This window comes from Passer montanus, unplaced genomic scaffold (assembly GCF_014805655.1).
Source record: "Passer montanus isolate IOZ18808 unplaced genomic scaffold, ASM1480565v1 scaffold16, whole genome shotgun sequence".
Lineage (NCBI taxonomy): Eukaryota > Metazoa > Chordata > Aves > Passeriformes > Passeridae > Passer > Passer montanus.
In genome coordinates, this window is record NW_024363160.1 from 6,497,302 (window position 1) to 6,518,664 (window position 21,363).

Below are 21,363 nucleotides of genomic sequence, written 5' to 3' on the forward strand. Positions count from 1 at the left end.
GGGAGGTGAGCAAATGTCCAGTGTGGGATTTGCTTGAGGTTGGGTGTCTAAAGGTGCGTCTGATTTCTAGCTGCTGACAGTGCCAGGGCTTTTCTCTGCACATCTGGTAACAAAATGGTTCTATCACCTGGACAACACTGAAGCTGCTCACAAATACACTTTCAGGCTCCAGAGAACAAAGTTCATGTTCTTTGCTATCAGAGATTCACCTTTTTTCAGTATCATACACCCTCTTTTACTTGCCACTAAATGCTTCCCAAAAACTCCTAAGTCTCTGAGATCCATATGTAACCACATGCTACTTGTTTATTTTGTTGTTGTTTTTTTTTTTTTAAGTATGGAACATAATTTTAAATCAATAAAATAAATACTACAATACAAAAAATCTCCACAGCAGTTCCTGGAATACAAAGAAATTAAATATCCTTCTTGTAAATAGCTCCTTCTCTTGTAGATCCAAATTATAAATAAATAAATAAGAAAAGCATAAATACAAATGTCAAAATACAGCAATTATTAAGAAGAAATATTAATAATCTCCACCTCCATCCTCATACTGCCCAAAGCTATTAATTAATAAATTAAATACTATTTCTACAATGCAACTTCTGCTGCCCTGGACTGTGTTTCATTACTTTTTGGGCCATGTGAACTACAAGAGCAGGTACCACAAATGTTCACTCCCTTAATTACACCCAATTCAGTAAATGGACTTTTCCCAGTGTCTGTCCATCATCCTTATTTTTCCTTTGTTTAGGAAATGAGACCAGAAAGGGGAAGCAGTGATTGGTCTTATCCCAGCTCTTTGAAAGTGTGTACTGCTGTGCAGGGGAGCAGTCCCACTGAATTTACCAGGTTTACCTATATGTGCAAAAATACAGATATGGTTTCTGGCAGGAGTCCTATGGGCTGAGGAGGGGGCTGAAGTGTGGTTGGTGATGTTTGTAAAAAATGCTTCAGGAAACTCTTCACCATGGCTCCAGCTTGGCTCAGTCATAGAGGACCTGAAGTTGGCAGGGTCAGGGTGCTCAGACTTTTGCACAGGATCAGTGTGCCAGACTCTAATTTGAAGGTGGGGTGGACCCCTGTGAGAAACCTCAGGTGAGCAGCCTTCAGTGGGTGTCAGCTTTGCCCTCTCATGCAGAGAACACATGGGCAACACTGGGTCACCACTGCCAGCATGGGGTTCACAAGGAACTGTGTTCTACTTCTTTCCCAGGAGCAAGAAAAGAAAGCTGGAGAGCAGATCATCCCTGTCTCAGGCTGCTGGGCCAGAGAAGGACTTTCACCTTTGGTAATGGGGAGGGAGAGTCTGTGTGGTTTCGAGGTGCGGAGTGGCCAGTTGAGGAAACTGATGGAGGAGCCTGTGACTGGAGCAGTGATGGAGAGCTGAACAGGAGGGCTAACAGAGGTATTTCATGAAGGTGCAGTGCCTTTCTCTCCTTGGCACACTGGACTGACTTGGCTCTAGCAGTAAGAAAAGCCACAGTACCTTTTTCAGTAGTAAGAAAAGCCACAGTAGCTTTTTAAGTAAGAACTTCCATCCCCATCCTACTACCATTTCCACCATGTCCAGCCCCAATAGATTTTTGCTGCTGCCCTCCCTGCAGCCATCAGGACCATATGCTCTGTAAAGCTACTGGCCTGCTCCATTTGTTTTCCCATTCCATGAACTTTGGTTGCTCGGCTGTCAAGCTGCAAACCTCTCCTGTGTGCTGCTCCACGCTCCTCAACCCAAAGCCAGAAGTCCTGGCTGTCCTTCCCTCCCATCCAGGTGGTCCCTTGGTACTCCTGAGGGGTGACCCCTGAGCAGGGCCAGCTGCCCCTCACCACCATGGCATTGTCTGTGATGGCATCTCAGTGGCTTCACTGCACGGGCTGCAGGCAAGCAAGGTGTAGATGGGAGCTCCTTCCCTCTGCTACTGTCCCAGAGTCAGAGTTTTATTTTTAATTTACACCTTGGTGCATTGGCGGTTAGATTAGAGGTCATCATTGCTACAAACAACAGGAGATACGCCTCCTCTGACTTTAAATATAAAGTTCTGTATTTAGGAAAAACAGTGGTTTTTATAGTAAGTAGGAGAGCACTCACAGAAGGCAAGTACTGCTCATGGCTAATGTAATATTGTCCATAACAGTGGTGAAAACTTTTTTGTAAAACTATTTTTTGTTCTTTAAGAGAAAAACTGAAGAGGACCTGACCAGCAATCTCCAAATTGAAAAAAAAAAAGAGAGAAAAAATTTTAAAGCAAATCCCATTAAATCCATCTATTCATAAGCATGGGTCTCTTACATGCAAATATCTTATACTTAGTCACCTAGTTGCACCATTTACATATTTTCCTTCCTCTTAGTATTTTGTGCACTTAATGTAATATCCTTTACCACATGAGTAGAGGGTAAATTGCTGACTACCATTTCACTTATAAGCAGGTTCTACAGCAGAAAGTATCCCTTGAGGGTATCCTCTTGCTCATAGTTTGATCTGGCAGGACAACTTAAAACACAAGTCATTTGTCACGTAGCAAAGTTTGGTACATATGTTTGCAAACTTTCTCAGTTCTGGTCCATTGTTTTAGAATTTTTGCATCTTTTACTCCTGTCTTGAAACATCAAAACTGAAGGAAAAGAGATGTTTTTTAGCATGTGTCATTCAGCCAAGCATATTGCAAGATGAGGTTTTTATCTCATGATATGAGAGGGGAAAGATGACAGGCAGTGGTGCACAAGCAGATCCCTGGGATTTAATGGCACTCTGTAATCAGTCTGTTGCCTTGCAGGAAAACACAAACCTCTTTGTAGGCTTCCCTTGTTTCAAGTCTGAGCTCATTCAGACAGGACAATGGAAATGTTGGATGGGTCAGCAGTAGTCTCAGCATTGAGTCAAGAGGTAAATCTAGTGGGTTAGTCAGGATTTTCATTTGATGCAACAAGGAAAGGCCATTGAGTTGCATCACATTCATCATTTTTACCTTTGTTAGCCTTTCTCCCACTGTTCTGAGGCAATGGCATCAAGTAACAAAAAGGATATCATTTTCCTGGATGAGCTGTGCTGTGTCCGTTCCCTCATTGATCCTAAAGCACCTTGTCCTGCTAAAGGACCTTCTGCCTTTCCAAGGGATATTGAGCCTCATCAGTCCGCCTCAAAGGCACTGTTTGTTGCCCCCAGGTACTCTGACTTCTTCTTGTGCTTCATCCACATCTTCCTCAGGAGGCTGGGTGTCCCACACAGGTTGCCTCCTGTCAGTGGTAGGGAAGCTTCTGCTCCTGGTGGCAGGGCCAGGTCATACTCTGTTGTCTTCCTCCAGCGCTGCCTGTGGCTGACAAATGAAACACAAGGTGTGTGCAGAGTGCTTCTCCCCGGCCCTTCTTCCCTGCTTGTGGCAACCAGCCACTTAGAACCAGGAGCTGCCTGGCTGAAAAGGAGTTCCCATGCCTGGCTGAAACACGTGCCCATGCCTGGCCCACCCCTGGGATCAGCAAGGCTGGAATGAGCTCTGTGGGTCAGGGGGCTGGGATGCTGCAGCTGCCACCACTCAGCTTGGTGCTCTTGTTCCCTCACTGTCAGAGGGGACACTGACACAAGGGGACGGGCTGCAGGTGGGACCCCTCTAAGTGCATCCTCTCTAGCAGCTGCCACCCAACAAGGAGCAGGGGGATTGCCCAAGGAGAGAGCTGGGCCCTTCCACCAAAGCCCCACTGGCTGTGATGAACCCCACTGGCTGTGGGGAACTTGCATTTCTGTGTATGGAGTGCGAGGACACTGTGACAATGAGCTAGTTACTGTCCCTCAGGTGACAATGGTGGCATCTCAAATCCCACCCAGACCCACTTCTGGGTTAACTGCCTGGTGATGAGTGCATTTGTACTATGGTCAACCTGTTCCTTAATTACACTTCAAGACATAATTTTTTTCTTCAATTAATTACATTTTCTAATCACATTTTAGGGCAAATATTACAGACTTCTTAGGGGGAAAATACTTTTATTTTGAATCACAATGATTTTTTTTCTAGTGATAAAGTAGAGGTGTAATGGGCACAGCAACAGCTGCGTATATGGCTATGGCTGATAACAAAATCAACCTTTAGCAATCTCTCCCTGCCTTTGGGAAGCAAGAGGCATGTCTGGAGGGTGGGAAGGGACTTACTCTTCCGTAGAAGTGCGGTCGCGTGTGGGCGAGCCCGTGACAGCCACAGCTCTCACCGTGATGTGGGCAACTGGAGATGGAGGGATCTGTGGGAGGATAAAGCACATCATCAGGAAATGCCACTGATGAGTGGGGACACCGGTTCATCTGAGGAAAGAGGCTGTTTTAGGAAAACCAATAAATGCTGTAAATCTCTTCACAAGAGAAAGCAGGTTAAGGATTTGACGGCCCGACTCTCACCCACACAGTTACCAGCTGCTCACGTGAATATTCTCACTGAGCTCAGCACAGGACTTCAGTGAGCCAGAGTTACACCTCCCATCAAAGAAGGGACACTTGCAGAACGTTTTACTCCCTAGTTTTTGTGTTTATCTTCCTGAGGCAATGAGGTTGTGTGCAGAGTGAGCAGCCTGCCTCTTGCTGCTCCCACCTCTACAGCAGCCTGGGAAGCAGATATCTCAGCCATCACAGCTCCTTCAGCACTCAGAGATGCTTCCCTGTTTTGTTGTGTGCTGCTCTGTGGTGTGGGGGCACGCTGGCTATGCTCCAGTTCTGCCACAGCCCCACAAGTGCCTAATCATCCACTTCCTCCTTGTCTTATTTGATCATAAATTGCCCACCAGAACTGAGTCACGTTTTTCCATAACCAGGTCTCTGAGAATAGCATATCCTCCAAGATGGTAAGTTTAAGTGTGAGTTGCCCAGAAATAGAAAAAAAAAAGTCAAAAATTGTGAGGTGATCTCATTATTTCAGGCAATAAGCACACTTATTGATTTTACTGGCAATCTTGAAAAAAAATGTTCATATTATTGTCACTACCATAACAGGTCTTAAGCTTTCTAGGGCTATTTCTCCTAGGATTAATCAGAGACTGGGTACATTTAAGTGTGTTTTTCAAGTATCCTAAGGCTTAGAGATGTTTGAAATCACTTTTGCAAGCATCCTTTGAAATGTAACTGTGTTAATTATTGGTAGGTCCAGTTAAATTCATTACACTGAATAACATTAGTTTTAAACATCCTTAAGTACTGTACTGTCATTTTTCTTAAGGGTAGCCAGATATCAGCTAGCAAGCATGCTTCAGCCATCCAAAAGAGCCTCTGAAACCATAAAGTTTCAAATGCATGGTCTGGTGTTGGCCAGAAACTATTAAAAATAATTTTTTTCTTTGAAAAAGTAGTTTTTATTAAATGTAGAGACGATGAAAATTAGGGGGGCACTGTAAGACAAAGAAGGGAGGAAGAACATTTTAGTAAAGGTGAGTCATTTTTAACCAAAATATTTTTTCTGTCTATCAGAGAACACATTTTGGGGGTTTGTATGATAATTTTCCCATCAATTCTTTATGTTTCTGGCTTTGGAGATTATTGTGTCAGCTTGGCACTCCGGAGAAAACAAATTATTTGATGCTTGTTCCACTTGAGAATTATTTTTCCCAATTTGTGAAATGCCCTGAGAGACAAGAGGTTAATTTCTCCCAGCTCTTGCAGGTGGCGGAGCATCCAGAGTAGGAGCCTGTCTGTTTCCATGCCACCACTCTTCCCAGTTCCTGAGGGGCAGTTCCCTGTCCTGTGCCAGTCTCTGCTCCCAGCTAAGGGATCCTCTGGCATAAATCATGTTTCAAGCTTTAGCAAGGGCTAAATCTGCAGGTGCTGCAACAGGCTGACGTGCTGTTACTGTGGGACACGTTGATGGGTACAGGTTTTAAGATGAGCTGGTCTTGCTCTATTTGCTTACCAAGGATTTTCCGTCCAACAGGTGATTACAGGACTTGGATGACTCCTGTTCAGTAATTCCCACTGTAAAGCATAAGAAACATGACATTAGCTGCAATTGTCCCATTGGAACAGCTTGTATGAAAAACCTCCTTCCATGCAGTAAACCCCAGATATGGACAGAGCCCAGATACAGGACACAGTCCCACCAGATTTGGTTATAGGGAAAAGAGCACAGAGATCATCTACTGTGATGTCAAAATAAGTGATTGTGGGGCTGCTTAAGTCACTCTGGAAAGTCTCTCAGCTTGCCCCTGGACTTTTCAAATGAGATGACAAGCTGCCCTTAGCAGACCAAGCTGAGTGGGAGCCCTTTCCCCCTCTATAAGCATTCGTGTATTTCTACAAGCAAAGAGCCCAATGCTGCTCCTCAGCCCCCACTGCAGGTTTGTCCTGCCTAGGAGATCATTCTCTCCTTTCTGTATTGCTCTGGGGAGTTGTTTTAACCTGGGCAGAGATGTGTGCTATGTCTACCCCATCACAGGGAGGGACTTCCACCTTTCTGCCTGTGGCTGAGTGACAGCTCTCTCTCTGCTGTCCTCAGCTCTGAAGGTTACCCTTCAGTTTCAAGTAATTGCTCATCCAATAACTTATCCATGGATAAATGCTCACTGACATTCCTGCCCACCGTGCCAAGGAAATATATGAGTGAGGGATGCCAGATTTTTTCATGAGGTCAAATCCTCCTATTTGGCTGTGGGAATGTGGACCTCTCTACTGCTTTGACCAATGGATTATAAATAATAACAGAAAATTTGGAAACAGCCAGGGTGCTGCTTCTAGTGCTGTCTCCAGCATGACTTAGCAACTGGAACTGTCTCCTCCTTCTGGGGGCAATATTTGCCTGTGATAAACATCCTAACCATTTTCCTTCTTCCTGCTCCACCCCCCTGCAGCAATTCCATTAGGTACCTTACTGTATCCCTCATGTCAAAGCTAATGCAATTACCTCCTCTCATCGTGCATATTAGGTACTAACAGTACCCAGCAAGTGCATCATCAGTGCTTCAGCTGATGCCCATATTTTTCCTTTTTGTTTGGTTTTGCTTTTCTTACTTTGTCTGATTCTTCCCTTCAGCCTGTCCCTCTTATTAGACACAGAAAATGTTCTTGCAAACTTTCAGAAAAATATCTAAGCAAAAGAAAGTCCTCATGGCTTCAAAGTTTGTAGTTGCTCCCCTCAGGGCAGTGGTGGCTGGATGCAGTGTGAATTCCACTTCCAGAATGCTGGAATGGACTGTACTTCTGCTTTGCTCTTTGTGCAGGATTTCTGATTGCCATTTTCTAATGGCCTCATCTGTGTTCTTCTGTTTGTTTGTCTGTTTTTGGTTCTAATTTAAACTTACTCTCTAAGTTCTGCCAACTCACTTCCCTTTCTCCCTCTATGGGACCTGTTTCCCTTTTCTGCTCTTGTTTTAGATTCCTACAGCTTTTCTCTTGTTTGCAGCTATCTGTCATCCAGTACCTCTCATCTCCCCCAAGAGCACAGACCAGCAGTCCCTCCTTTCTGCCTCTCTGGCTCTCTGCCATCCTTTACCCTGTAGCCAGTCCCAGCCACTCCTTCTCCTGTCCCTGCTCCAGTCCTGAAACTCCTGTTCTTTTTTCAGCCACATCTTGGCTCTGGTCCTGAGATCTTTTTGAGATCTTTTCCTATGGTCCCAGGGGCTCACTTTCTTCCTTTCCAGTTTCCCAGGCCCCACTCTTGTCTGGTTGGTTTCTCAATGGGATGGCATATGTGCAGTGTGATTGCAGACCAATGATGTGAGGAACATGCACCTTCATGGACCTGCTTTAGAGATTTAGCACCTTTTAACATCCAAATGTCCAATTTATCTTGGAAAAACATGCCATGTGGGATTTCTTTAAAGAAATACTACCTGACTGCATCTGGGTGATCTTTCAAAGGAGAGCAAAAGATGTGTTTTTGATTAAAAGGCCATCCCATGAGAAACTGCACAGCCCTGCTCCAGCTTCAGTTTTCCAAACATAACACACCAGTGTTGGAGGAGCTGAATGGCCGCTCTGTTTATGTTTACTCATCTCCTTGGTTTTGTATTGGCAAGCTCTGTTTTTCCTTCACGGTTTCTCACAAATATGCTGAACAAGCTTTGGTTGCCAAAAAATCAGGTCTGTGGCTGACATCCAGAATCTGAAAATCCATCCCTGATGATTACATTCTAGCTGATTCTAAGCAACTGAACAGGGATCTTATATAATAGGATGACTCAGGCAAATGCAGTAATTTACAATTTGTCATCCTTAAAATATTGTCAGGTGTTGGAACCCAGGACACCCCTCTGGGTGCCCTGGATGGCTCGAGCCCCTGGCAGGGGCTTGGAGAACCTGGCAGGGAGCTGGGGAGTCCTGGCAGGAAGACAAAGACACTTGGGATTTCGGTCTTAACCCATGGAGCAAATTACCAACCTTGTATGAAGACTAGCAAGTCAGAAAAGTTTAAGTAGAGTGACAATGAATTAATCACCCAGTGAAAAATGGAGTTTTGGGGATTTTATTATAGGGGGTCTAGGAGGTAAGATGGAGGGACATGAGTGTTGTCCTATTCCTCTTCCTTTTTCTTCCTAACCTCTGTCTGTGTTGTGATGGTGGCACATTTAGATTGGTCTAGAGTAGAAGTAGACTGTCTAACATAGGCGATAGGTATTGGAAAAAAACTATAAATAAAGTACATGTAACTTGTAGTATAAAATGTAGACACCAGCCCAGGGGCAGGGAGTGTGCCTCAGACAGCCCTGCTAGACAGAACTCTGCGGGTCTGAGAAAAAATATTTTAGATAAAAGACAACCTTGTGAACAGGAGCTGGAGAATTCCGACTCTTTCTTAGACCATTGGGCTGGGAAAAAAGGACTCTCGGGGTCATCCCAACAGCAAGAAGCCTGAGAGTCAGGGAGTGCTTATGACTCTGAATAAATTGAGCAACGCCACGGCCATTAGCTCATTAATCCCAGCGGATATTTTAATCACGGAATTATCCTCCAGGTACACAATAAAGAGCCCGCTTCTCTGCATAACGGGCCGCGTCCGCGGACTCACCGTGCCGGGCAGCGCCCGTGGCGGGCCCGCCCTGCCGGCCGCCCGCGGCCCAAGCCGCCGCCTCGCCGCCCGCCTCACCGTGCTGGCACCGCCTCGGCTCACCGTGCTGGCACCGCGGCTCACCGTGCTGGGACCACCTCGGCTCACCGTGCTGGGACCACCGCAGCTCCCCGTGCTGGCACCGCCTCGGCTCACCGTGCTGGGACCACCTCGGCTCACCGTGCTGGGACCACCGCAGCTCCCCGTGCTGGCACCGCCGCTCCGGCACCGCCGCCGCCGCCTGCGGGGCACAGCAAACACCCCTCACACCCGGCACCCGGCCCCGGGTCATGGGGAGCCCAAAGGCCGCGTGTCCTTCCTGCTGCTCTGCTGGCGTGCAAAGCGGGGTTTGTCAGGTGGGGGGGTGGGATTTGCGGGATTGTGTTTGGCTCCAGCTTCTGAAGTGTGGGGAAATCCTGCTGGGCCTTTCTGGGACCCAGCTCCTTATTTGCACCTTTCTGTACTCTACTCGGGAGGCCGAAATGTGCTCCTTTCCAAGTTCCACTGAATAGATATGCCTCTGAGACAGCTCAGATTTATTTTCTTACCGCATCACATCTTGGGTGACCAGTCAAACTCATGCGAATTACAAATGCTGTTTCCTTAATGTCTCTCCCATCTTTTAAACTTACTTACATATTTTACCTGATAAATGACCACAGAGAATACGAGGCAGAGAGGAGTTGTGCTCCTGGAGATTAATTTCACAAACATTAGCTCACCCAGACAAAACTCACTGACAGCTGCAACTTTGGGCCTCACCCCCACCCCCCAATCTCCAAGTCCCTGAAAACAAGCATGAACAAAATCAAGTCCTTTTCTAATCAATTATGACTAAGCCACGGCACTCACTGTGCTGCCACAGGCAACTGGGGATGCCAGAGCTAATGTGAGTTTGGACAAACAGGGATGCACCTCAAAGAAGTGGATTCATCAGGACCGTTCTCCAGGATGGTCTGGAAAGAGTTTTCTCAAGAAGATCAAAGTTCCAACAGCAGGGACAGAGTGTTTCATACTTGGTTGGGTTTTTTTATTCTTCCCTAAGGACTTGCTGCTGTCATACAGAGAACCACTTAAACAGGGTGAAAATCCAAACCAGCCAGGAAACAAGACGTGGCAACTATTCAGGCTATTTCCTATTAGACTTACTCATGTTGGAAGACCAGGAGAAAAGCAGTTAGTTACATCTAGCTGATGACTGGCAGCTGCTGTCTACGTGTTTTAGATACAAATATAGTTATTTTGCCTCAAGACTAAGACCAAAAACTGGTCAGCTCACTATTGACATAGAAAAAGCCTTAATTCTGTCTAGTGCTCTGCCCTCTAATGCACACTAAAGATAAAAAAAAGACCCCATTCAAGCATGTACCCTCATGCCAAATTGTCCATTTCCTCTAATTAATTTTAATTCAATTTGCCATAAATCTGCAATGTTCTGTGTATATGATTTTTTACATGGACATACAACATATGCAAACCCATGTTTTCCAAAACAGGAAAGAAGAAAAATCCCAACGTAACCACTTTTAATTCTTTTGTTTCCACATACCCTCAGGAGTCTGGACAAGCCTACATTACCTAAATCCTACTGATGAGGAGCAGAAACTGCCCAACAACAGTACTTCTGAAAAAGGCAGGTAAGGCAACCAAAGCCTAATCCAAGGCTGGATAGGGATTTCCCCCTGTTTCTGCAGATTTTGACACACAGCCTAACACGCTCCGTGTGCTGTAAACTACTTAAAGACATGCCCAGTTAAAGGGACTACTGGTGTCCTTGAAGGCAAGCAGATGCTAAAGGAGGCTGTAGCTGGCTCCCAGCTCTCCTGATCACAAATTTGGAGCTGCCAACAGGGCTGAGCCTCAGCATTGCTGCGATGTTTCAGAATGAGGGTGATGCTAGTTGAGAGAGGCCTCCTGTTGCTGCTTAAGCTGTTGGCATTGGCTCCCTCCCTGCTGCCCCTGGAGCAGCTCCAGCACCTCCCCATCCTTCTGCAGCAGCTCTTTCAGGCTCAGGCTCCTGTGTCCACACAAACCTTACAGAGCATCACCCCCTTCACCACGGGGGCACCAGTGGAGACTCCCATGTTCAGGACTAAGCTGAGGAGGCTGTGGCTGGCAGGGTCTCTAATGACAGCCCTTGGAGTGTGCCTCGTGTGAACTGAGCTCTTCCAGCTTTCAAGGAATGCCACAAAGCTCAGCTTTTCCCACCATCTCTGGAAAAATGTCCAGTGCTCTTGGTCACACCTAGTCTTTGCTGGTGTGTGACAGAAAATGTCATCAACCCTCTGCTACTGAGACATCACTTATTTTGCACTGTCATGGAAAGAGCATTTTTGGTAAGTAGGATGCTGGCTGCAGTCGCCTGTAATCCTGAAAGTGGCTTATTTGATCAGTGTAAACCACCATGGACTTGAAACTTAACTTTCTGCCTACGTGTTGCACAGGATGAAATGCAGTTTGGGGAAAAGAAGAGGATTTTTATCTTGATTAATAGCAAGAATTATTTAGGCACGTTGTCTGTGTTATTGAGATTCCTTGTTACATATGATATCAGTAATGCCAAAACACCTTCAAGCAGCAGAACCTGTATAAATAAGTTACAGTGCTATTTTCCATTGCAGCTGGAGACAACAGTGCAATCTCTGTAGCATATTTTCAGCAGCTTCTTTCTTTTTTTTTTCTTTTTTTTTTCTTTTTTTTTTTTTTTTTCTTTTTTGCAGCATTTGGTTGTAGCACATTTTGGGAGTTCCTTATCTACTAATTCAAGATTTTACAGTGACTTTGGCTACCTCAGCCATTACTGTAATATGTAAAGACTTATCTAGGTCAGGAAACTAAACCTGCTGTAGCTTGGTTTTGATCTAAAGTGGAGCTGACATTTCTCTAGGGTACCTAGGGTAAAGCAGAAGGATCAACTGGGAGTCACTTTTCTTTTCTAGACATACCAGGAAATTTAAATCTGTGCAAATGGCAGAGTCAGCCAAACTATGCAGAATTAGCAAACTGCTCTCTAAAAACGTACTGATTTTAGAACCTCTAAATCCTTTGACTGGCCCAGTCTGTTTGCACGACACTAACTCCAAAATCAGAGCCCAGAAAACTCTATTTTTCTGGACTTTGCCATGCACATGAGAGCGCTGAGGCCTGGCATACCCACTGCTGGAATTAGCTGTGTTCAGAGGGAAGGGGCACAGAGGACACAGGACAGTCACAGAGTTCTTCCAACCATCCTGATCCTGGACTTAAAATCCTACTTCCAACCAACAACCACCCAGAAAAGGTGACAATTTTAAATATCTGGCTTTGGATAAAACTTTGAAAGTTAGAGTCTGAATAACAATGTGTTATTTTTAGTGGAGAAAATTCCAGATTTGTAGAGTTAAGTTATTTTGATGGCCTAATGCTGAGCTGATTTCTAAAAATGTGGCAGCTCTAGCATGCACAGGGATATTTTCTACTTTCTTGCAAAGTAGACAGGTACTGGTGTCCAGACAGTTCTACCCAAGGGACTTTGGGGCTAGAAGAAGAAGAGAAGGCAAAGATCTGCTGCCACTGGAAATAACTCTTAACAGGGCAATAGGAACTGCAAATATTCATATTGGTGAAACACTCAGCTAAAAATAAAAAAGGTGCTTCCTCCTTCCACAGTCATTATCATGCATTTGGGATGAGTTCTTGTGTGTGATGGAAGTTACCCCCCACAGTCAGTAATTTGAATGTTAAATCACTTAATGCTACACTGCTTGAGTATTTCTGCTGTGGAAAAAAAAGGTCTGGCAGATGTCCACGTTGGTTGCTATTTTTGTCCTTGCTGAGGATTAAAGTTGTGCATCCACTGCAATCACCAGAGCAGAAGATTTTGTGTTAGCTGAGGCATTTCTACAGCTCTGACTGCAGGTGCAGATGTAAAAGTGAAAAATAAACCATCATTCTGCGACTTTTCTGTGGGTCTAGAAATTGGCAATCACAGCTTCCCCACAGGCACATCTATTCCAGTATGTGCAATTTACTTCAATGCTTGCTTACGAGCTGTAAGCAGCTGCATCCCACTGAAGAAGGGAATGTCCAAGAGTTGACTGTGCTCAGTCAAACACCTTGGTTTGAGAGCCATCCTTGTTTTTGTAGCTGGAACTGCAGACCATTCCTCAGGCTTGGTGTTCCCACTGCTAATATGATGCTGCCTGCATCATGACTAAGAGCCAATCAAAGGACATCCTTAATTGGGGTCAGGAAAGCCCCAAAGGAAAAAAAAACCAATCCTCTTAAAATATGGCAACAAAACAGGGACTTTCTTATCTCATTTTCTTAGGCTTTTATGAGTACAGTGCTGCCACAGCAGCTGATCCAATCCAAATTAAATCTGTGATGCTTCCATTTAGTAGAAACAACTATCTACTGAGATTTGGAACTAGATAACAGACATAGAATTTCTGTTTATTTTGATGTAAGTCAGCTGAAATTTTTCAGCTAAATAGTTCTATGAGAAATATTGTCAAAAAAAAAAGATTATCTGAGTATTTTGTCAAGTCAGAATACTTCACTTTTAGTTTGGTCTTTTCTGCTGTTTCTATATTGCATGGAAAACAAAATATACCAAAGGTTTAACAAATAAAAGTGGGGTATCTCAAAATGGCTTATTTTGAGTAACACTCCAGCAGTCTGACTCATCTTTCTTTTGGAATGGAGAGTAATTTTGAAATCTCAGCCTGAGTTATGGGACAAAATCAACCAAGCCAAGACTGTCACAATTTGGGAAAATATACACATGCAGATTTTCTACCCCAAAAATGACAGACATGTTACTGACTCTTCCTGGGGACCACTTCAGGTGTCCTGTGATGTATTGGGATCCTGTGATCTGCTTTAATAACCAAAAGAGAGGGTGACAGTGAATGTGATGGGGTTTTTTTCCAGTGCACAGGTAAGTGTGGTGAGCAGGAGGACTTACAGTTCCCTGGGGAGATCAGGAAATCAGGAATACAAAGAAAAGGCTCTTGGAAAATGAGGATGGATCTGGGAAGCAGGAAAGGGCATGGAAAAAGGGAAGGCCATGGAGCAAAGTACTTCAGCAAAGTGCTAGATAAGAGACAGGTCTGTGGTGAGAAGAAATGCTTTGGCAGAAGAGTCTCAAACTTGTAAGAAGTGCTCTGATATGCAGAAGAGACTGTCAATCCTGCAAATCAGCTGAAAGGATTGTGCAAGGGGTTGTGAATAGGTCAAGTGGATTTCAGGAGAGAAAACTGTCTCTGAAGACAAGAAACCTCACACCCATGTGTGAAAGCACCTGAACTTGCAAGACATTTACTCAGAGCATGAAGAAGGGTCAAGTGGGTTTCAGGAGAGAAAACTGTCTCTGAAGTGTGAAAGCAGCTGAACTTGCAAGACATTTACTCAGAGCATGAAGAATGTTCAGTTATTTTAATCTGGGGGGTTCCTCTGTGCCCTCTGCACCGAGGCTGAAGCAAAGGCAGGCAAGCACAGCTGGGGCCAGGGGACAAACATGATTATTATTATTACTTGATTAACACTGATATGATTTATTATTTGTTGCGATTTGCTTACTTTTCATTCCTGCATGTCTCTGGAAGGCTCTATGGACAGTATTGAAGTTGGTGATTTCCTCAGATGGCCAGTGTTGGTAAGCCACTATGTTAATTTTGACTGGCTCTGCATGGCAATACCTTTTTGTTTGTTTGTTTGGTTTTGTGGTTTTTTTTTTGTTTGTTTGTTTCAAAGAACTTATGTAAATAAACTGCTACTTTACAGAAACTCCCCTTCTGTTTCCCACCCCACTCCCTGCATCAGACATGGATGCACTTCTTTACCCTGGAAGATCTGCTTCCCATTGACCCACAGCACTTTTGAGGGTATGCACAGCCAACTAGAATGTCAAATAAAAAACAGGGAGAGGAAAGGAGATTTTTCTTACACTCTTTGCCAGGATGTGCTGCGTAGCTTTGGCTCGTCTTCGGGCAGGACTGCATGCTGCAAAGAGAAGAACAGGAACATGGTCAGGATGCTGTGGAGGTGGACACGTGCCTCCCAAAGACCTCTGTAAGAATTCACTGGGGGCATGGTGGGAAGAGGGGGGACAAGAAGGGGTTTAAGGAAGATTGCAGCTGAAACAATCCAAAAGTCCCTTTTGATGTGATCTCAGAGACGATGCTCTGGCCTACAAAATACAGAAATCTGTGGCCACAGGGCCACAGCACATCCCGAGTTTCTGCTCCTCTCTCACAGGCTTCTAGGAGTAGCACTCCTCCTCCTTTCTCAGTTTTGATCTGGCCTCCCTCCTGCCAGCACTTCAGGAGGAAATGAGTGGTGTATACATTAACTTGGAGACTATTATGACTTTATCTACTTAGAGACTTTATCAATAAGCTCAAAGTCCCTCATGACATTGTTTCACTTTCACTGCATGATGTCCACAGCACAACGTTTGCAGTAAGCGTAATTTTTTTCTTTTTCAGTCCTCAAAATTACCTGTACAGCTCTTTAGCTTGGGACATTTTCCTCAAAGTCTTTTTCTCACTTTTTATTTCTTAGACCCACAAAGACACCAAAAGCATAGAACCATTAGCCAATAGACACACAGGATATCAGGGCCACAAGCCAAGCTTTTGTCTGGACTGAAGTGATTGGTTTTGGGTGATGGTTTTACTGAATTAAGTAAAGGCTCTTTAAACTCTTGTTGTTGGAGTTAGGCTTGAAACTGGCCAGAAAGACTCTGTGATCCTCCCAGCTCTCGCCCTCATCATATCTTAGCCTGCCTTGTGTTCAGGCTACCAGAGCTACAGGATTTAGCCACCAGCGACAGAAACAGGCTTGCAGAAAGCTGCCAAATGTGGAGAATTAACGCCAATTCTAAAGGCTGACCCTGGGGCAAGGCATGTGAATGGGGGTTTCTATTCAGGCTCCGTGTATAATCCAAAGGCTTTGAGGAGCCAGGAAGGTTTGTCACAGGATGATGGGTGACTCCTACACCCCAGGTGAGCCTTCCTTGACGTTGTTGGCATGCATTTCACTTGCAGTGCTTATCTTTGCTGTGTATTACCGTTTGCAGAGTTTTGGAGCTGTGGAAGCAGCTGGAGGTCATCCAAGGCTGCTCCTTACTGCAGCCAAGCTCCTCTACTCAGATGGCAGCAATAAGGAGTGGCTGGGCTTTCCAGGGCTCTGGTACAAGCAGAGCTGGCAGTGACACCAAAGTCACTCTTCCTAGACAGCCTGTGTGTGTCTAACAGCCATCCCTCCACACCCCAGCGAGGATGTAAGTCCTGAGCATTAGGAGCCCACTGGAGAGGAAATTCTGGCCTGTGCTGTGGCTGTAGTGAAACAGGACAGGAAAATGGGAGGATCCCGTGAGCTGTGAGCAGCCCATTGCAGCGCAGGGCACTTCCACACTGAGCTTGTCACAAGGAAGTTATCTGCCTGCCCGGAGTGTGCTAAGCTGTCAGGGTGATTACAGGCTGCTCTGCACAGTGTGATATCCTCAGGGATCCTCACTGTCTTCTCCTGCAGGACACATTTTATACTTTAAACCAGGTTGTGTGTGGGGTGAAAGCCCGACAAACATAATGAAGGTGGTTTGGGTTTTTTTAAACCTAGGATAAAGCTGTTTTTGAAACTCCTTCCATCACCTTCACTTCTGGAATTTCACTGTGTGAAGACTAAACTAATTGCTTCTAAGCAAAACACTCAAGTGCAGAAAAGTGTAGCGATGCAAGGAATTGCCTTCTTGTCTCTCTGGTATTTTAGGTATTTTACCACCCAGTGTAAGGAGTACAGTTTTTAGAGATTTCTACCAGAAGCAAGTGCTCTTGTGCTGTTATAGCTGCTGCCCAGGGTAGTGCAAAAGGAGCAACACATAAATGTGCCTAACAGTAATAAATTTGCCTACTTTCAGAGTACATATGATCCACAGTCCCTCATCCCCTGTTGTCTCCCAGAATGAGTGGCAAAAGGTTTACAGGGCTGAAGAAAGGCAAGGCATGAAAGGGAGTCACAGCACCAGCAAACATGCAATTACTTGAATAGGCATTGAAAGAAGGGTGAATCACAGAAGTAGCCAGAAGTGACCCACTTGCGTGGGAATACAATGGCAGCAATGCAAACAGTGGGGCTGCAAGGCTGTCCCTGCAAACACGAATTTCTGCAGAGAGCTGGAGAAGGAAGAGAAGAATGAATCCTTGCAGATTATGTACGTGGATTTGCCTGCAAAAGGATGTTTGTACGTATAGCCCAGATTTCGGGCAACAAATACAATTACAGTGATGGCTCACTTTGTCATTTCCACTTATATTCCAAAATTAAGCAGCTGAGAGCTCATGCTCGCAGCTTTCAAGTAAAGATCTGATCTGGCCCCACAATTTGTTTTCCCTGCTTTTCCCTGCTTTCTTGTTGCTGAAATATGCAGCCATTGAGTTTAAACTAATTTGTTCAATCAAATGCAGGCTGCGCTTTGTCCGGCTCTTACTCTTCATTAGAAGCAATTAATGTTAATCATGCATTCATTTCCAGGGCATGGCTTTGGAAATGTTCCACTTATTGAGCCAGCAGACTTAAATTCAACATTCATGCACTTCACCCACTTCTAACTGCTCGCAGAACTTCATTCTCTTTTCTATTACACAGAAAAGCCACACAGTTGCAAGCTGTCACTTTAGCAGTTACCTCATAGGTATAGCAACACCGATTCCAAATCTCCCAGTTTTGCCAGAGTAAAGATTTTACAGAGCCACAATATTGAAGCACCTGCATGGATTAGGTCGAGAAAGCAGCAGCGAGGGCTGGGCTGCAGGCAGAGCACGGCACAGCAGAACAGATGAGCTGCTCTCTGCAAATATTTCCCTGCTGCTAAACATCCCATCCCTCTAAAAGACAACACTATAGCTGTTGTTAGATTTTGATGTACTCACATTTGGAAGAAATCACAGTGAAAACTTCTAAATTTTCATCGCTGCAGCTGTAAATCTGGTGCATTTTCCACCTCTCCCTACTGACTGCCTTTCAGCTTCATGCAACCGCTCTGAACTTCTGGTAAATAGGTTTCACTAATCCAATCTGGCTCTGTGATCATTGTCCAGATCTACAAAGGACAGACTGATGCTGTGATCTCATCTCATTCCATATTCTTCATTGCAACATTTTCTGCTCCCATCTGCCTTTCTATGAATAATATTAACACAAAGATTTAATTTAGCTCTTGCTTAAGCCTCTACTCAGATAGGAGCATGTTATTTTACATTTGCTTTTACCAGTGTGGAGAATCCTCTGCAATAAATAGCTAATAATTAAAGTCTAATCTATTGGTAAATGTTTCAGAGGTATTGCAAAGATATTTGAAATAAGTTGGGTTAAATGTGTACTTTAACATATTTACCGTAAAATTTGCTCCTTACATATAATGAGGAGATCACTCTAGTATATTAAAAAAAACATTTTGTGCTTTACCTTTTCATTTCATAAACAAATACAGGAATCCTGTGTTTTTCAAAGTAAAATTTCAAAAGCAGATGCCTAAGAAAGGCAGATGTGCATAGATCTCCATGCCTCCTACACGTCTGTGGTTGCAAGGGGAGGAAAGGTGGCTCAGTCATGGATGGGTTCCTGACTTGATGGCTCTGGGGTCTAATCCCATATTTACGCATTTCAATAAAGGGTCTTCTTGCCAAAGCTTTTAATTTCTTAATACTCCCATCAGAAATTGTTCCTTTCCACCTCTATGAATATCAGCCCACTCAACTTCTGGTGACTTAATGCTGCCATGGACACCCAAGACAGAAAATTTTGGCTTGCAGGCTCCAACAACTGATGTAGTTGGAGCACTTTCAAGTGTGAATAATGATATTAAATTATATCAGTCTAATGAATAGCCTTCATTACTACCACGTGTGTGTCTAATTAGCACAAAAACAAGCGCTGTCTTCTCCTATAGCTGTCTGCCACCAACAGTCCCAGATGGAAAGTGCTGGTGAACATGGGCCGTCACTGTCGTATTGATGAACGTTTCTTATTTGAGAAAATAAATATTGGCCAAATAGACATCCTGAGCCTGGAAGCATTTTGGTTGAGTGGAAGGTGTCGCTGTTTCAAGAAAGCAGCGAGCAAAGGGAAGCTGTTGTCACTTGTCACCTCCCAGGGCAGGCTCCTGCTGTCCAGGGACAGCAAAGCCTTTGCAGGGCTGGGGGCATTGTCCCAGGAAACCGTGCCGTGCTTGGAGCAGGCAGTGGGACGGCAATATAATCAACCAAAAGTTCAATTAGTTTTTGATTTATTGCGCCACATGTTCTGCTTGTATGACTGATGTCATTAACATCAGGCTCGGCTGGCGCATTCATCTGTCCCTGCCCGGCTGCCTCTGAAGGCGCACGCACTCAACAGATGGGGAGCTGCACGGGTGCAAGGCAATTGTTTACCCCCCTATTGTCCCTGTGTCAAGCAATCAACCCAAATCCATTACCCACCGAGAAAAAGATCAGCGCACCGTCCATTCAGCACTGAATGGGGCAGAGGCGGTTATGCAGGAGGCTCTAAAAGCTTTCAAAAGGATAAAAAAAAATAATGAAGACCAACACTGAATAGTCCATTAAAAAAAAAAAAAAAGCTATAACAAATCTAACCCACCCTTTATTTCACCTTCAGATATTCAGAGTCCTATGAGAAGAGGGGCACTTTTGGACCTAACTCATTGTTTTCCAGATTCTAGGTATGACCTACAGATATTTTCAAATCACAGATGGGGTTTAACATTAGAACAAGAATTGGATTCTTCATCCTTTGAGGGCTGATGGGATGTAAGACTGAAGTGAATCTCTAGAGCTGGTCACCAGCTGGCATTCACTGCATTACGAGGCAGGTAGGCTTTGGACACACCTTTACAAGGCACAGGATGTTCTGGGGACAAATATACTGTACAGAGAGCTGATGAGAAGCATTCACATCACTTTCAGATAGAAAAATAGGGCTCAGGAGGACAGATACAATATGCCTCATCTGGGATTCTCATCTGGGAATGAATTCTCCCCTGCCCATGAAAAGGAGTTTGCTTCTTTATTTTGTCCAGATCCTGCAGAGTAGTTGAGCACTATGAGTGCTTGAGGTTTTGCATGAAATCTTAATGTGGCTTCAAGAGAAGACCTGCACATATTGGGCTACTTTTTTCTACCTCTCTGGGAGATATTTTGGGCAAATGTCCAATGTTGGGTTTAGCTATGAAATAGGCGTAATTATATCTGCAGGAAGTGTAGTGCAAAAGCTCTAGTGCATGCTACCTGATAAAGAAGTGTAGGCAGTAATTTTAGACTTGGAGGAGAAACTCTCCACAATATCTAGCCTAGAAACTGCAGACCCACATCAGAACAATCTCACATGGTATCTCCTGCCAGCTCCCTACTCACCTAGCAAGAGTCCACTCTGTGGTGGGAGGAGAAAACAAAACAGTTTTTGAGTCTATTAATCTTTTTTTTTTTTGTTCCCCAAACTACATAAAATGTCTGGAGACCAGGCTCAATTTTTTTCTTCTCTGCTAAAGTGAGGAATAAGCTATTAACTTCATTCACATGGTTCCACATGGTGCTCACTGCTTCTCATGCAGCCATGAGAAGACCCTAATAAGTTTTTGCCCCGGGGTGTATCTTTGACCTAAGACTCCCAAGTGAACCCCTTGAATCCAAATTCTTCCCTGTGGGCTGTGATACAGCAGTTTTCCAAATACCCACTCTCGGTGTTGATTGTAAAGGATCAAAACATTTCCTGGTGCCAGAACAAGGGAACCAAAGGTGAATGGGGACAACTGAGAAGGAGGAGGAGAAGGAGGATGAGAACTCCAGACACAAGAACAGACACATGCTGTCTGACAAAAGACACATCTAACCTTATCTGCAGGTCTGGGACAGGGAAAGTGTTTGATTCTTGGGAATGGGAGTAGAAAGGAGGGAAAGGCGGAAAAGAAAAAATGCTTGCTGAGGCTGGAAGGAAAAAAATAACAAACTTCAAAATAGCAGAAGTCTCATAAAACCTTGTAAAAATGGCAGAAAAATCCAATAAACTGGTGAGATGTCCCTCTGAGGAGGTGGCAAGGGTGCTTTTTCCAAAGCCTGAATCTGTTAGGACATATTTCAAAGAAACAAATGTAGATGCTTGTCCTTGCTCCTGCCAGAGCTGGTAAACTTGAAAGGAATAAAATTTTAAAAATATGGCTGTTCTGTTTACCAAGCATGCCAGAGCTGGTAAACTTGAAAGGAATAAAATTTTAAAAATATGGTTACAAAAAACTGTAATTAAAACATTGAGTTATTTAAGATCAGAAACCTCTAGACCTTATTTATCCTGGCCTCTGTGAACAAAG

General features: G+C 44.4%; 1 protein-coding gene across 1 annotated transcript; it reads right to left on the minus strand.

Moving 5' to 3' along the window:
• Positions 1-288: 288 nt before the first annotated feature.
• Positions 289-19,541, minus strand: VXN (vexin). Its single transcript, XM_039703113.1, has 7 exons — positions 19,481-19,541; positions 17,933-18,102; positions 14,947-15,002; positions 8,979-9,252; positions 5,889-5,950; positions 4,151-4,236; positions 289-3,320 (listed from the first exon to the last, which is right to left on the minus strand). Exons 2-7 carry the CDS (start codon positions 17,994-17,996, stop codon positions 3,134-3,136), a joined length of 729 nt encoding a protein of 242 aa, XP_039559047.1. The 5' UTR covers positions 17,997-18,102; positions 19,481-19,541; the 3' UTR covers positions 289-3,133.
• Positions 19,542-21,363: the final 1,822 nt, after the last annotated feature.

Bases quoted from the DNA above. Each gene is read 5' to 3' on its own strand.
- VXN (XM_039703113.1), bottom strand. From the start codon at position 17,996: ATGCACCAGATTTACAGCTGCAGCGATGAAAATTTAGAAGTTTTCACT. The intron at 15,003-17,932 runs GTGAGTACATCA...TTCTCTTTGCAG, and splicing joins CACTGTGATTTCTTCCAAAT to CATGCAGTCCTGCCCGAAGA. The intron at 4,237-5,888 runs GTAAGCAAATAG...ATCCTCCCACAG, and splicing joins TGTTGGACGGAAAATCCTTG to ATCCCTCCATCTCCAGTTGC.